Raw genomic sequence first — 17,375 nt, forward strand, 5'->3', positions numbered from 1 at the left:
TTCTTTCTGCTGCTCAAGTTTTACTTTATGCTTTTAAAAAGCATTTAAGATGATCCACTGCAGCACCCGTCTGCTTTACAACAGTTTTTAACGATGCAGTCTCCAACCACTCATCAGCTCTGCATCCTATTAAAACAGGGAAAGTAGTTCCTGCTGGTTTCAGCTGTGCTATTTTGTTTGAAGTGCACCATTATTGTCAAACATCCAATAATTAATTTAAAAACACTACTATTACTTTCAGTTTTTTTCTTTATTTTTTTTAAGAGTTTAACTCTTAATATTTTTATGTTAGTTTGAGATCAGTTGACTTCCTCCACTGTCAGTCTGCTTGTACTTGAGTTACAAATACTGACATTTGGAGCCTTTTTAACCACTTTGAGGTCATTTTCCTTTTTGGCATATTTACTGTCTTCTAGCTGCACATAAACTCAGTCTGACTCAGAAACAGGATCCTTTAGTCATCACTATCAGTAACTGTTCTACCAGACCCAACATGCGACTTGACTAACTGGCATTTTAAAGGCAGAAATCGTGCTTTTTTCACTTACAGTAAATTGACCTTTCAATACAAAGACAAAAACCAAGGATGGATCCATCTACTCCATCAGAAAAAGTTGACACATTATGTGATCATTCGACTGACAGACGCGTGTTGCACGAGGATTAAAGAGTATAATCTGACATGTAATCATAAAGTTCTTCACTGTTTTCATTAAAGTTGCTGTTATCAGCAAACTGCCAGCTTGTCAGATTCTTATCACTCACATGTGTGTGTCTAGAATACACAAAGGGCCTCCTCCAGTGGGACAAACATTTCTCTTTTTTTGTTCTTTGTGAAATTTTCTAAATGTTATTTTCTTAAGAGGACAAAGTTGGAGGGAATCAAACCAGCGACTACACTGATCCTGTTTCTGTGTTTGCTGCTGGTCGCACTCCTGACGGACTCTTCACCTTACTTCTGCTTTTGTGTTGTTGGGTTGTTCTTGACATCAGAGTTGGGGGGACAGAAGTTGATGTTTGACTTTGCTCAGGTTTGAGCTCCAGGATGAAATCACAGACACACAGAACTTCTAAAAATAGCAGCAGCGCAGGAAGCAGTCCAAAGGTGCACAAGGACATGACCTTTAAATTGAATTCAGGTATTAATTTTATTTAGCTTGCACTAAGAGTAACTACATAATCCCATCTGTGGAGGTTATTTTAACCATTTATGAATAAACTTATCCTATAACAAGCCACGTCTTTATGATTCATTCCTGAATATGGCTGATTAATTCTACATGTCCTTGGTTGTTATTGGAAATTCAACTAAATAAAGAAAAACTAGTCCTATTTTGCAGAAAAGAAAGAGCACGCTCATCTAGCAGACGATTAATAATGAATGCAAATGAGAAGATTCATTTTCCTCAACTTGGGAGGTGACAAGAAATGAATTATGAAAAATCTATGATTTCACAGAATCTTCCCATCGGTCTTCTGAGGAGACATGAGGAGGATGGCAAAGAGCTTTTTAAGATTTCATACATGTGTTCATCTCTGAAAATCACACTTACCAAGAATGTGAGGGGAGGCCTCATGTTCTTGGATGATCACATGTCTAGCTCCAGGAGGAATGAGAAACATCTTAAGGTAACCTTTGCCAAGTTTGCAGCATCAGCAGCAGCAGAAGCAGGACGGGGGGGTTAGGAAAGATAAGACAGAAACGGTACATTAAGCAGATACAAGGATAATCTGTTCGGTTTGCTGAGGCTGACATCCCGCATGTTCCAGACATTTTGTTCACTTTGCTCTACAAGGATGTTTGAAGAAGTTAAAGAAGGAAGAAAATGCTTGGTTGGCTTTCCTCCTCAATGTAAAAAGGTTCTATTGAAACAGGCCCTGAAGGTTTACTCGTGTCTATTTGGTTATCAAATGAGAAAGTCTCTGAAAGGAAGCCCATCGTCCTTTATTTCTGCTCACACCGGCTCTGTGCAAACAGGATGTATATGAAGAGAGCCTTCGGCCGTGTTTCAATAAGGAAGGAGGTAAAAAGCTTTTCAAACTACAGACCAGCAAAGTTGTCTGTCAGGGATGTCTGCCTCCTACAAACCCACCGTGACTCACCAAGTACATTTCGAGAGTCCTCTGTTTCATTTACAAACACATTTCGAGCTCCTTTGGGCAAAGAAAAGGCGCCTCTCGTCTTCCCTTTGGAATGAAATAAATCATTAGTCAGTATCACATGTCCCCTCCTCTCGTTTTCACTGTCTAATAGCAACAACATCACCTACAGGGAGACGTATTTAATGAGCATAGGAGGAACCAGAGCAACTGTCGCTGGATGAGAAAGCAAGCTACGTTTGCCGGCAGGGCGGCATCCGCCACTCACAGGAGAAAACTGCAGCTGTAATTACTCGCTTTTAGATTTGACAGACAGGCCAAACACTCTGGGTGTCCTGGCACGCACACATCGGTGCGGCTGAGCTGACTATAAATGCAACTGTACGCTGAGGTGCAGCTAACACAGGGTTACAGCAGGTGGCGGAGAGGCATTTTTACATGGTCTGCATTCCAAGTTTTGGAAAAGACCGCTTGCTTCCAAGAGATCATCGTCTAATCAAACCCAATTTCTCAGCCACAAGACGCTCAACAGAAATGACAATCTGATAACAGAGCGTGTGCAGACTGATACACCGCACACACGCTGGTTATCTAAAATGACCCTTTGGAAGCGGATCATTAGACTGAACCAGGTTTGAAATGGCCAGCTGTATTCAGACTGCCTTCAAAGATCTGCAGCTTTGTTTAATGTGGCATTTTTTATCTGGGCTAGGACGCTAAAGTTAGTTTGTTAGGCTGTTAAATAATAAAATACCACTAATATCACGAAGCGTAACTTTTTGTAAAGAGTTTTATAGATGTATGTCGAGCCTGTGACATCTACAAAAGCTAAGTCAGCTCTATAAAGACACTTAGTAACAGGGAACAGAAGAAACAGCAGCTTATGTCGAGTCTCTGGATCTCTACAGTGTTAAGCATCCATCTGTACTACAAGCTGGGCAGGAAATACTAGCAAAGGAGGCGCGGAGGGATTCAGTAACACTGGATACTTGCATATAGTGTTTTCGGACACAGCGGTTTCTTTTTGGGCTCTCTTGCTTAACTGTTTCCCTGTTAAAAAAGGTGAGTGGTTAACTGGGAGAGAGAGATGTGAGGAAACAAAGACGAATGATCACAGTTACATTAAAGTTCATCCTTAAACGATTTGATGAAGCCATCACATCGAGACTCGCACTTCAGTGAAATCCAATGAAATATGATCCATGACTGATGGAGCCGAAAACAAGGGTGGATTTTGGTGGTTTGGTTAAATGGCTGTCGGTGAATTTACAAATGTATTCAAAAATGAAAGCACATTATTAACATGCAGAAGGACATGATTATTTCTCTTTTAATTCATAAGAGCCGGACTGTTCAGAGTGACGGCTGAAGCAGCGGCGTGTCACTCCGGCCCTGTAGAGCCTTTTATTGGCTGCAAGGAAAAATGACAAAGATACAGCAGAAGGTGGTCATAATTACACCATTACACCAATATAACACCATTAATGTAAATCTGCATTATATTCACGGTAGAAAATAAATGAATAAAATCCTGAAAAGTGCAATGCAAAATTAATTCTTTCAACCACACTTGAATTTTCTTTCTTTTATGGAAACCTCTCATCTTTATGCTGTTTTTTTCATGTGTTCCAACAGGGCTGTTTTACTGAAACTGCATAAATGCAAATACAGTTTCTACCCATCTCCTCTTCTCTTTGCCGTTACGTAGATGACCTTTGTGCACTCATATAAACTTTGTAGCTGTGTCCAATGACTAAGCAAATAAAAAGCATCAACATCATAGTTTATATCAATATGTATCCAAATATTGATAAAGCCAGTGATTTTGATGACACTGAGTAAAAATAACAAGCACTGGCATCGATATATTTGATCCCAGACAAGTTCAGATTTCACTGCCACATCAAAATCTGCTTACATCAGAATTTGTTGTGTTTGTGGAAACACTTCATTACTGTCATTACTGCCAGCGTGAGGTGATTGTTATCTGGATAAAATCCCTTTCAAACACCCTGGTTTCTGTTTACATCCACCTCCTGCAAATAGAACAAATCAATTTTTGGCTGAGGAGGAGTATTTGCAGCATTTTTCAGCTGTATGGCTGCACAGCAGAGTCAGCTACCAGCTCTCGCACTATCCCGTATCGATTACTGACTACAGGAAATTATAAGTGGTCAGAGTCCTCATTTGAGTCCGGCTGCATTTCAGTGGCTTACCACACAAGTCTGAAAAGTGGAACTGTGACGTGCTCTGCATGTTTTTGGGTTAACTGGGCTTCAGATATTAAATGTGTTTTTTTAAACAATATTCTAAAAAGGGTAAATAGAGACACTAGAAACTAAAATGGGATAACCAAGTGTGGCATGCTGATAATGGGCTGTACTAATCAAGATCTATTTTAAAGCGTTTGCCACTTTGCTTATTAAATCAGTAGTTAAAGGAGTGCATGCTCTCATAACAGTTACAAGGCCAGAGAAGACTCAAGCTGAGACCTTTCAAAGCCCACATTTCATGCTGACAGTACGCTCTAGTATACAGCATTTACTGCTCACATTTAACCCACAGTGTATACACTTATGCAGACTGAGGTTATTTATGTTCAGTTATCATGAAAATAAAGTGAGGATTTCAGAAGGTGTCACATTACACAGGAAGTCAAGTGAAACAGTACTTTTCTCATCTTAGAAGCGAGCAGCTCAGATTGCTCTTGAACGACAGTCATGTACTGGGATTCCATGAAGTCATGTGACCTGCTGGGCAGAGGTAATGGCACAAAGCTTAGTGATGACTCACTTACAAATGGATTGCTGATTGTTTACATAAGAAGCTAGTAAAGCTAGCAGCTCACATTAATATAACCTTAGGTCATGTTAAGGTGACAACATCTCTCAAGAATCTCCCAAAAATTGAGCCTTCTTGTGCCGGTGGCGGCAGATGGCCCCGCCCCTCCCTGAGCCTGGTTCTGCTGCAGGTTTCTTCCTGTTAAAAGGGAGTTTTTCCTTCCCACTGTCGCCAAAGTTCTTGCTCATATGATTGTTGGGTTTTTCTGTATGTATTATTTACGGAGCCCCGCAGGGGACATGGGAGAAAAAAATATTAAGACGGACTTTTGCGAGATCTCGCAAAAGTTGAATTCCAACAATGGCGGCAGCTACTTAGTTGTAATATTACTCTTTCTGGGTCATAAAATACACTTTTAAGATATTTTGAGGCGTGAATGTAGTTGTGTAAACGTCAGATACCTGCTCGGTTTACAAGACATCACATATTTGCAAAAGTGCTCCGACATTTTCGGAGATCTGACACCCACTAGCTCGAAGCTAACGGGAGGTCGAGACCTACTACAGCCGGGAGGAACACCGCTTTCCCGGCACATCGTGCCTCGACCTCCCGGTCGGCTTCGAGCTGACGGCCTCCGAAGAATGCGGCTAAAACTTTTGCGAGATCTCGCAAAAGTCCGTCTTAATTTTTTTTTCTCCCATGTCCCCTGTGGGGATCCGTGTTTATTGGAGGGTCGACCTTACAATATAAAGCGCCTTGAGGCGACTGTTGTTGTGATTTGGCGCTGTATGAATAAAACTGAATAGAATTGAATTCTTCTGCTTTAACAGATGTGAGAATAGCACCAACATGCAACATTTCAACATTTGAAGCTGATTTTAAACATGCTAAAGTGCACCAACTTATTTCTGTTTCTGTGTAAAAATTACAGTTTTTATAGATTTTTAAAGAAATTGTAGAAAAAAGTAAACAGGGGGTTGTAATTGGGCTGAACGCCACATGCAGGATGAGGACAGGTGAGGAAAGTCTGACAGAACTAAAGCATGAACTAATGGGTTTCTGGTGTTGAATGTGACAATGCAGAAAACAGCAGCGTTATCAAACCCCGGTGCTATAATGGGGGGAAAGTCTCTACTCTGCTTGTGAGAAGACCATGAAAATACAGCAAAAATACTGAGATGTTAATGACCATCTGCATTCTATATTTGTCCCCAGCATGTTTGTGGAGACTTTAGTAAAGAATACACCAAATGAAGATTTGAGTTTATCATTTATAACTTAATGTTTAAAATAAAAGTGACTATCTGCATGAATGATCAGGCAGTTAAGAAAAACGCAGTTAAATAAATCATTCATGTGACGACAGTAAATAAAACACAACAACAAACGAACAATGATCCTGTTTAAGATGATGTGTGTTAGCTCCGAGCTCTTACCAGCTTTCTTTGGCGTGCGGGTGAAGGTTCCTTTGACGGTGCGGCAGTGAGAATTGTCTCCACCGCAAACCCCACATCTGTCCTCAACCTTGCTAGAGCCAATTTCTCTGTCACAGCCAACTTTCTGGAGACCAAGAAAACAACAACACAGATGAACCCCGACTGCTTTTTGGCCGAGGGCACGAAGCGTGTCTGATGCTAAGCGGACCCGGCAAATGTCACGTAACAGATTCATTAGCTGTTGGTTTATCAGCGCCAACTGGACACGAGCTGATGTTAGCTGACTGCTGTTGGGGGTGGAAGACGAGTCAGGTCAGCATTTAAAATCATGACCTCACCTGGATGATTAGACACATCGAGGGAATTTCTGCCTATTCCTCGTTAGATTTTTATTCTTTGCTAAAAGGTGTCAAGTTTTGACCGTGAGCCAAAAAAAAACTTTGTCCATGGAGCTCATCATCATCTTCAAGATATTCAGTAATAAACAGAGGAAACTGTTTGCTTATAATTTGCCATGCTGCTCTCACAACTGAGCTGAAAACAGAGTGAAAAAGGCCCAAACGCCACTGAAAAATGCCTTCAAACAGAAAAACAGACTCTTCTTTAAATAACATCTCAGAACAAATTAGCAGTACTGGATATAAACATCATAATGAAGCCACCTTCTTCCTTCACAGCAGTGAGTACACACTGTGGATTCAATCACAGTGAACCCGATGCTGGTTTACTTCCATTAACTCTGTGTAATTAAATGAATTTGTGCAAAGCTTAAGTAGTCCAGCAGTCTGCAGCTGCTAACGTGGCTGACGAGCACACACAGCTCGTAGAAACGTAGTTTGATGTAGTTTGAATACACCCTTACCACACACTCTCCACGCACGCAGATGCTGTAGGCGTCCTTGTAAGAACATCGTGTCCCATCATGCACCAGCACCTTCATGTACGCCACATCTTCTGTCTCCTTGGACTGGCAATACAAGTGGCATCTCCTGTTTGCTGCAAGACGATGAATTCTTAGATTAGCATAACAAACTGAAGCCAAGTGGTTTTGAAACTATCTAAAAGTTCCTTAGACAGAGAAAAAAAAACACCCATCAATCTATTGTGGGTTGTTTTTTTTTGAGTGGTCAAAGGATGCTCAGGGTGCGTCGAGCTTCCTGCTTCCCGTGAAGTCTGGGATAGGCTCTAGCCCTGCTAAACGGTTAAGAAAAGTCAGTGGAGTTGGGAAAAGCTTGGATCGCTGAATTTTGATAACGCTAATAGACTGCATGAGCCAAAAAATGCTGGTGTGGTAACAAAATTGCAAAATATGCATATTCTACGTGTATTTCTGATTTTCCTGCTTTGCAAACTGTTACCAGTTTATTATTTATTGTTTGTGTTGCAGTGATTACAATGACCGCCTTGAATTTTAGGACATATTAACACTCATCAACACCCCGTCTACCTCATTACAATCTCATTATAATCAATAATAAAAAGTCTAAATATCAGGTAAAGTTACATTTACAACCTCACTGTTACATTTTAACCAGATTTCACAGATTCAGGCCTCTGTGCTCAACGACTTCATTAAACAAAATGAACATTTTCTAAACTGGACTGTAAAGTAGTGTGTGAATAATACCTGTATTAATATGCATGCAGACATGAGGAATCTGATACCGCTGAGTTATGTCTTAAAAGCATCGTATTAGCAGTCGTTCGTATGTGTTCATGTTTTCTTTCCTTCTCTGCATTTTGGGGCTTTTAGCTGTGCTCAGCTGCTTTTTTATGAAGATTTTCTTTCAATGTTTGGATGAGCCATCAACTTCCTCTGACTGCCAAAGCAAATTTGCCTTTGTGACTGATTCTGGCACATTTACATGATGAGCACTGTCTCTTTATGAGAAAAATAACAAAAAGGAAAACAAAACAACCTGAAGGCTCCGAAAAAACTGGATCGTATGTAAAAAATGACAGAAAACCTCTGAATGCTTCTGTCCTTTCATTTAGTCAAAGGCAGGCTGGTTATCTGCAGTGTGGTGATTAGTTCTCGTCTCAAATGCAAAACTATTGCACTTCCAAAAAAACAGAATATACATCTGCAAAAATATGTTGCAACTGATCTTTTTTAAACTATTAATTCATATTTTAAAAATCTGTCAATATTGGTTTTTTTCATTCTGTTCTTTTTAAATGTTTTTAAAATGAACAAAAACCACCAGAAAAACCTGTTCAGACAAAATCTGAACATAAATAACAAGAACATGCATGAAAATATCAGCACCCAACAGTCAAATCGCACCGCAGACATCATAAAAAGCTCTCTGCCTTCCACTGAAGGCCGTGATCGGATTTTAATTTCTCACCTTCCTGCAGTTTCTCAGTGTGCTTCCTACTTATTTTCTACATGACTGACTTTCCAAACCCCTGCCCAGAGTTTTGTAATTGCACAGGTGATCCATTACGTTTGCAAAGAGGGAAAGCTTGAAGGTTGAACGGGTTTAAATTGTTCATCCCAGCAGAGGGATGGAAGACTACACAAGGACGGGAAAAAGTAGAACGGAGAGAATACAAAAGAAAAACATGACAGAGGACACAACACAAACATTGCCTTTGCACAAAGGAGTGTGGCCAGCGTGGTGACGGGCTGGCTGCGTTCCTGTCTTCACTATATGTTTTTTTCAGCTGTGTCTGAGTTCAGATCTCCTGCCCTCGTCTGCTTTCATTGTTCTTTTTGGGGCATAAAAGAAGCAGCAAAGCAGCCTCAGGCCTGAGCAAAACAATCTGTTGACATTTTTCTGACTTACCATCAGGATGCTCGTAGGGCAGCCAGTGGTGTTTGGCATTTTGGAATTCAAAGTGGGAGTTGCGGAGCTGGCACTGCTGAGCTCTGAAATCTTCAAAGTGCCTGGGACAGTCATCTGCGTTGCACAACTGGTACTCGTAGTTTACTCCTGGGCAGTCCTGGCCGCCGTTCGATGGGCTGGGCAACGAAATGGATGAACATCAGAGGCGCCGATCAGACAGCGAAGACTTCTTATAAACTTTGAAAAGTGGAAACAAATCCTCCTCCACGGCTTTTGTTGTGTAAAATCCACCCGCACATTTGGCTAAAAATGATTCTCAGCTGTTACGGCTGGTTTGCAGGTGGAGCGTCATTTCAGGGCAGTAATACTATTTACATTACAGTTATTCATTTAATGGGAGTTGATTATTTAAATCAAGCCTCCTGAGTTTTGTTGAAATGACAAATACTTGCCTTTGAAAAGGATTTAAGAAGGAGAAGCCGTACGAATAACACGGATGATTTTACACAAAAGGTTTTCCAAACTTGAAGTTCTACACAGCAATATGAGGCTGAACATAGAGTCTGGTAACTGATCGCTTAGTGTTAAACTTTATATAAAGTCATTTTCACAATGCTTTGACTTCCTTTGACTAAAACCTACGAAGAGACAGGAGAACGCTGCTGTAAGCTGCTTTCATATCTGTCAGCCCTGAAAAACAGCATATATATAAATTAATGAGCTTTACACCAGCTGGCAGGCAGATTTTTGGTTGCCTCAGGACTAAACCAGTGCATCCCTGTTTCCTGTCTTTATACAGACTTTAATTTACCGCTGAGACGGCCAAAAAGAGAACAGGTGACTTTCTCCAGAGGAGCATTCCTTCGGGTTTAGGAAGCTACTTAAAGACTGACATGACTCACAAATACTGGAGGTCTGTCACAAAAGTTATCAGTGTTAGTTTGTGTCATTGGAAAGTGATCATTAAGACAGTACGAAGCACAATATTCCACGGTCAAGTAAAACCGTCTCTTTTAATCCATTATTATTCAAGTATGATAATCATTCATCATATTTGAACAATGACACTTTTCTGTGGATAATTTCCTCTGTGTACCCCACCACAGTGGATTCTAAATCAAAGAATCAGGATATAACTGAAATGAAGACTTTACCTTTAATTCAGGCGTTTAATAAAAAGTAATTAAGTGTCTACAGCGGTGATTTAAATGGGAAGATTATGAAAGTTCAATTGTATTTATATAGCACCAAATCACACCAGCAGTCACCTCAAGGTGCTTGATATGTAAGGTAAAGAACCTACAGTAGTGTAGAGGAAACCCTCCCCCCTTGAGTAAGTACTTGGTGACAGTGGGAAGGAAAAACTCCTTTTTAACAGGAAGAAACCGCCAGCAGAAGGTGGCTCAGGGAGGAGGCAGCCAGGACAAAAGTCACGTCATTGTTCAAATACTTTACTATTTCTATTATTCTTGATGCCGCCCTGAATCTAATCAATGCTTGTCCACTTACGCAGGGTTGGCGCACTGACGGGTCCGTAATCGAACTCCAGTTCCACAGGAGCGTGAGCAGGAACCATATTTGCTCCAGGAGCCCCAGGCACCATCTTGCTTGACCTGATTAGGGTTTTTCCACATGCAGTGACCTTTGTAGCACCACTACATGAGATGAGAAGGCAAAGAGAGACGGGGAGAGTAAGCCAGCAGAGAAGGTCTCCTGTCTAAATGCTAAACTTTTTAGCCAGAAGGATGTGGGCAGGAATGTCAAGATTTCCGTGGTTACCACAGTTGCTCGTCCTGTGAAGTGATGACGTCATCAGAGATATTTTAAATGTTGCAGTAATCCTCCTAATGCTACTGGATTACCTTGCACACTGAAAAATAGTGCGTGATAATGTGGAGTCCAGCTAGAAGCTGCGACAACAACATCTGAGCACTGCACGAACCATCTCCACCATCCACCGGCTTTTTTCCTGGTGGTGCCCTTATAGTGTTGGTCATGATTTATTGTATGTAGGTCTAATAGACAAACTCACTTTTCCAGGTGCACACTCGGTCCCATCGAGAGGTGGCCCTTTCTTGGTTTTACAGAAGTAGGGGTTGTCTGGGTGGCTGCACCACAGCTGTTTACACGGGTCAAATGTGCGAAACTGGAACACAGACAGCAAAAAACGTTAAGGCAACTGAAAACATGGCACACTATAGGTAAAAATATAGCTGCAGGATAACTCAGCTGCTCATTGTGTTGCCTAACTGAGTGAGCAGAATATGGTCACTTAAAAATAGCAAAGGAATGAGTATCTGTCAGACTTTCTTTTCATATAAGACAAGAATTTGTGTTATATCCAAGAGTCCTTGATAAACTAAGGTGCAAAAGAAATGAACATAATCACCCACAGCACAAAAGTAACGATGAAAGTTGTCTGATAAAAGAGGGAGACACTCTAAAACTGTATGTAGGTATTTGTCGTTCTCACTTCTCTTTATCTACCAGAGAGGGCTGAGTGGGCTTCTTTGATAACGGCTTTTTATTAAGTTCCTCGTCACGTAAGGTGGTCGAATATTTCTGAGGGATCTAAGCAGACAATCAGATTAATTCGAGATAACTTAAAAAGCGACAGTTAAGCTGCCCAAAACATCTCAATGACAAGAGACTGTGCGACAGTTCAAGAGCAGACGTCACTGGTACATCTGTGAGTGTCTGACAGTCAAACAGCTTCCTTCACGTCTGCAGATAAATGTGTGACGCAAGAAGCTTTTGGTTGTTTTTGGCTGTTGATCTCCAGACAATACACAGTTTATAATGTGTGCTACGTGCTAACAGGTATCTCCCAAATATTAACACGCTCGTTATTTTTCACCATGTTTGTGTCATCATCTGTTGCTTCTAAAAGAATCTGGTTTCCACTGTCTTGCCCTCATCCAAAGCAGTTACTGGTACGACATTAATGTCTGTGTGAAGCCATCTTCTTATTAAGTTCACCTGGATTGGGAACTAGTTCCCCCGTCCGCCTCGTTAGCAGTACTTGAGAGCACCGCTGATAAAACTGGGACATCTGCAGAGGTTAATAAGCCTTTCTGAACATGTCTGCTGCGGCCACATCTCTGTTGCCGGTGCTTTGTTTGCAGCAGCATAAACACAATTACCTGGAGGGACAGCCTGTTCCCTTTGTGAGTAGTTTAACGAGTCTCAGAAAACCATCTCTGAATTATCTGATTTTCTGTTTTTAATCATCTGCATTCAAGAACAACAACCGGGCAGGTAAATGGAAGCCAGATATTCTCTGCAGTCGTGACCTGATGCAGAAGAGCATTTCTATGAAACAGCAGAATTAGTGGGCAAACAGTTTAACCTGGACAGAGATGGATTTTTAAACAAAACCGAGGCAATAATTTAGCTTTTTCTTGCAACCTTATGTAACATTATCAGCCTCCAACTGAACTGCCTTTCCCTCCTTTATGAGGCAATCATCAGGAGACAGAAAAACATCATATATTCTTTGAAAGCGCTCGGGTATTATTCTGCACAAAGGAGCAAAAATAACACCTCCATGTTGCCATCTCGCTCTTATTCCTTCTTCCATTCCACATCAGGATGACATTTTGACAGTACATTGACTTCTTCAGGCCTGATTCCTTTTGGTTTTGTTAGTAAGGTCGCTCATCACATGTCTTTTGTTCCTGGTCAGAGTAAGGAAGACACACAAGAAGTTGTGTCTTTTATTTTAAAGTTCATTTGGGATTCTATTATTCTAACATCTAACAGCTTCACTAACTTTCTGTCCGATTCTTTGTGGAAGTTAAATTACAGCAACGGTGAGCGCGACAGCCATAAACTGCGGGACTGTTTTTGGTCTGACAGGTCGATAATCAGCTGTCTCTAAAGGACTGTGTTGTTGTCTGTTACACATTTATCTGTCTGCACTGCGAGCACAGGCCCTGCGTGGGGTTTTAATAAAGAGTAAGACATCTATAAATCAAACTCTCAGGCTAAAGCAAACTCAGGGTAACTCTACCACTTCATGTTTTTCTTTTACAGCTTTCCTGATGCTTTTGTTTGATGGAAAAAAGCTAAAACTAAAAAGGAGAAGCATCAAAAGCATAGAAAACATGGTGTATACATGTATATGGGGTGCATGTAGTATTACCTTGATAAATCTTTTTTTTTTAATCTCCATATTGTTCAGCCCTTCTTTGTAAAAATTATTGTTTTTGAGACCCAACAGAGCAGCCTGCCTTCGCTGGCCGAACCTCTCTGATGTTCGGTTAAAAAGGCAAAACTGGGGCAAAATGCAGGTCAGGTCCACCTACAGGCAAATCCTGTGACCCAGAAATGTGGGTGTAAAGCTAACGTGGCCTTAATAGATGTAGATAAGCATGCAGGAATTAAACCGGCCACTTGATCTAAACAGTACTTCAGAATGGCCCAGTAAGCAGTAACAGCTGTAATCTGCTCAGCTGGGCAATGACACGCCTAATTTGTGATTTGCTCATTTGCGATGCTAAAACAATCATCTGTGCTAGCATCCAGCTTTTGTGGAAGAGTTAACATCATAGCAAACAAACCTGAACCAACGGAGGTTTTAAAGAGGCTGATCAACAGAGCGTGTCTTGAATCTCTTCACTTCTGGATTTCTTCTGCTTTTTTAACAGCTGCAGGCTGTAAACATCTCGTAGGTAACAGCGTAGACTTTTGTTAGGTTGAACTTGAGTCTTTGCTGTCATTGTACAGTCGTACTTAAATTAGACAATTGTCCTACGTCAGCACTAAAACACAACACAGGAAACTTTAAAGTGGAAAAAGTTTACTTCTCAGTGTAGATGAAGCAGAAATGTTTGCTTGATCTTACACCAAGCTGACACTGGAAATAATTCTGGAACATGAGGTGCAAAAAAAAGTTACTACTTGGCTCACAGTGTTTTATTATTGGATAATACTAGAGCAGCTTTTGAAAACGAGCCTTTCTTTAAAGTCCTCTGATTGGCTGCCCCTCATAAACAACAGGGCAACAGTAACTGGGTGAAAGTGACGCGCTCACAGAAGCTGAAGCTGCCTCCTGATGAAATATCATATTTAATTAGCAGTACAACAGGACTGGTACAACACTCCTGAGATGACCATTGCTTCTCTATGACGTCACAGAGATCCAACAGAAGAAAAAAAGCATTTAGAGCAATCAGTCCTTTTGTCTCATGGTGGCTATTTGCACATATGCTGAGCTCACTGTTTGAAACTATTTTTAATATGAGTGTGCATCATTTGAACTGCAAGTATATGACAAAATATGGAAAAGGTGCCTTTGAAGAAAACCATTATTTCTTTTATTTATTTCTTACGTCTTTATTATTTCTTCTGTGAGAAGAAAATCTTTCTCATTTATTACTTTTACACAAAAAAGCGACTACAGGTCATATCAACCTGAACACGAGCCGAAGACACTCTGTGCTCTCAGAGCGAGGTCTCTCTCTTCTAGGTAATGTGAAACGAGTTGTGTCAAATTTAAATAGCCGGTGATGTTTTTAAGTGTTTTAAATACATTTTTAGCTGTTTTTCATCATTTAGATGAGCATGAGATTAGATTAGCATGACTACAAAGGAAGCAGTCTCGGTATATGAGCAACCTGCTCTCGGTGGGCACATCCCTGCTGTCTGTAAAACCGCGAGCACAGTAATAAATTAAACCTCCATGATGTAAATGTCGGTTTAGATTAATTTCATCTAAGCACTTTAACAGGCCTTTTATTAGATTTGAAGCAGAGCACAGACATTAATGGCAAACCTGAATCAAGCAGTTTACATTTTGTACTTACAGCAAACAGGAAGTTACACTCAGTAAGTTCAGTATTTAAACACTTAGCTGTGGCCGTGGTCTCACATCTACAGGGAATCTTTTGCTCTACAGTCACCAAATGCTGCATTAGGTGCACATCTAGTCACAAACCATGTCGCTGGAGAGGAAATGTTCAGTTTGCTGATCAGAGATCTCGGCATGTATTCTAGACACACACACACACACACACACACACACGCGCACACGCACACACACACACACACACACACACACACACACACACAGACAGAGCTCGGGCTGGAAACTCGAAATAATGAGATGAAAACTGCTGAAGTGCTCTGTAGCGCTGCGTGTAGCTGCAGACTTTCATAAACAGCAGAAGTGATCATCTGATAATTTTTTTAATAAGATGATGAAGAGGAAGGAAATTTTAAAACGGCATACAGCGTCTCCTCTTAGCAGTGTATCATCTCGTGAAATGAACAAATAATTACAAAGCAGAAAATAAGAACCAAAAATTGATCTTTGTAGAGAACAAAGGGCATCGAAAACTGTCAGCTACAACCTATTAAACCTCAGACAGAGCAGCCGGGCCTCCTTTTTAAGCTGAAATCAAACAATGCAGCCTTCAGCGATAATAGGACTGCATCACAGGGACTCTGTTGACTTTCGAAATGCTTTCAAAGAAATGCCAACCTCAGTGTAAAGTCAGGACCCCAGACATCGATCGACGATCGTAGCCAGACGCCCAATCCTCAGACTCTCATTCTGTTCCTACAGCTCCCAAAATAATAAGTCGTCTTCTGCAAGTTTAAAGCTTTTTTGAGTACAGCGTGACACTTTCTGCGACACATGATCAACATCATTACGTCTGCCTCTCATCAGGCTGCTGCATTTCTGACTTTTTAAAACTCACTTTTGTTGTAAGTAAAAAAATAAATAAAACAAAATCTTGCAAACACTCAAAGCTTAAGATTCAACAGCTCATACTGAGCATATCTGCATTTTTATTAGCGCGGTATTCACAAAATTAACAACTGGAAAAGCTCATTTTTATCTGTTATTTGAGCATCTCTGACCTGCTGGAAACAGATGACGGTAAACAGGGACAACGGTGATCACCCTGCCATCTGCAGAGGTCTGGGGAATCACAGGTGTGATTGAGGTTAAACGAGCAGGCTTCTGTTTGAAGCGCTCGATAACCTGCAGACGGTTTCTGATCGTCTGAGATTTCAAAGTCAGTTTCCTCTGGAGGCTGTGATCAGCACAGCTTTCTGCAGAAACCTCACTGAAAGTCCCTGCTCGCTCATCCCAAGAGTCTAAAGAACTAACTTCTTCAACAGACCACAGAATATATTTTAGCTGGTTTCTGCTATCGATTACATATTTTTTTATCTTTTACTCACGGAAGTGCAGATCTTGTAGCCGACCCCGAAGTCAAATCGACACTGCTCATCCATCGAGTAGTTGATGCCAGGAAGTTCAGGAATCTCCGGCCAGTCATGTTTGAAGGGGTCATCCAGGAGACAATCATACGTGCTGTGAGGACATGAAGGGTCATGTTTTCACTCTGAACAAGCCAAACAAAGTTCACAGGGCCAAAAAGGTTTATTGACACAAACTAGAGATCTTTATTTGAAAGGGCATCTGTACCTGGAAAGCCTGAGGCCACACCCTCTCCTAGATGTGGCCACAAGCCGTCGCATAATTTTTACTTATTTGCTGTCACGAATTAATTCACTCTAAGTGAACCTAAACCACCCAGCAGAGCAAAGGCATCAAACCCCCTCACTGCAGCTTTTCCCTGCAATCATCAGCCCTCTGCAGATAAAACCATCAGTCCAACAAATGATCCATATAACTCAAGTCTCTGTTACGTTGATGTTTTAGCATAACCGGAAGCGTTGTTTTCATTTGTTAATTAGTTTAATAGTTTTGACTTCATTCTGTTTGTTCACTGTGGGAGTTACTGCTTAATGGGTGATTGAATTTAAAGGCCCTGCAGCAACTCAAACTGTTGCATGAACACTAGTTAAACCTGCTCAATATAACAAGAGAAACGACTTGTTGCTCTGCTGTTTGCAGATGCTATAAATGCTGGTTATACGCTGCGTGTGGTTTGTTATTAACACATTAGAGTAAAGTTAAAGGACTTTAACAGAAACTTTCAGTTTCATTAAAGAATAATTATATTTTGACCTTGGGAATCTATTATCAACTGAGACATTTAATCCCTCCATCGACGTCAGTGCAAAATCTAATTATTAAGCAAATGATTAAGAAACGAACCCAAAGGAAAGCTAAAAGGCTATTAACTTTTGATCATTCTGATTTTACCTGAATGCAGCACAAAGCTATCAGAGAAATCCAGAAACTGCTTGTTTTCCCACTGAGATTTATGCACATACTTCCTAATTTAACGACAGAGCCAGGTGGTGAGAAGTGGCTCAGCTGCAGTAAACCCCAGCCTGGCTGTTT

At 40.9% G+C, this 17,375-nt stretch overlaps 1 protein-coding gene across 2 annotated transcripts in view; it reads right to left on the bottom strand.

Moving 5' to 3' along the window:
• adamts3 (ADAM metallopeptidase with thrombospondin type 1 motif, 3) overlaps positions 1 to 17,375 on the bottom strand; it is a 136,466-nt gene that overhangs the window by 28,385 nt on the left and 90,706 nt on the right. Inside the window, exons 10-18 of one of the 2 annotated variants that reach the window (XM_085295591.1) lie at positions 16,304 to 16,436; positions 11,142 to 11,255; positions 10,619 to 10,764; positions 9,110 to 9,285; positions 7,180 to 7,313; positions 6,318 to 6,441; positions 3,094 to 3,150; positions 2,104 to 2,187; positions 1,554 to 1,634 (exon numbers count right to left, since the gene is read on the bottom strand). In XM_085295591.1, the coding sequence (XP_085151717.1) occupies positions 1,554 to 1,634; positions 2,104 to 2,187; positions 3,094 to 3,150; positions 6,318 to 6,441; positions 7,180 to 7,313; positions 9,110 to 9,285; positions 10,619 to 10,764; positions 11,142 to 11,255; positions 16,304 to 16,436 (1,049 nt within the window). The remainder of the gene's footprint in view (positions 1 to 1,553; positions 1,635 to 2,103; positions 2,188 to 3,093; positions 3,151 to 6,317; positions 6,442 to 7,179; positions 7,314 to 9,109; positions 9,286 to 10,618; positions 10,765 to 11,141; positions 11,256 to 16,303; positions 16,437 to 17,375) is intronic. The other variant, XM_085295590.1, reaches the window with a different exon arrangement.

This window comes from Mchenga conophoros, linkage group LG12 (assembly GCF_057382185.1).
Source record: "Mchenga conophoros isolate Kocher_MC1m ecotype Shallow Benthic linkage group LG12, M_conophoros_male_GT1.1, whole genome shotgun sequence".
In the NCBI taxonomy this organism is placed as follows: Eukaryota; Metazoa; Chordata; class Actinopteri; order Cichliformes; family Cichlidae; genus Mchenga; species Mchenga conophoros.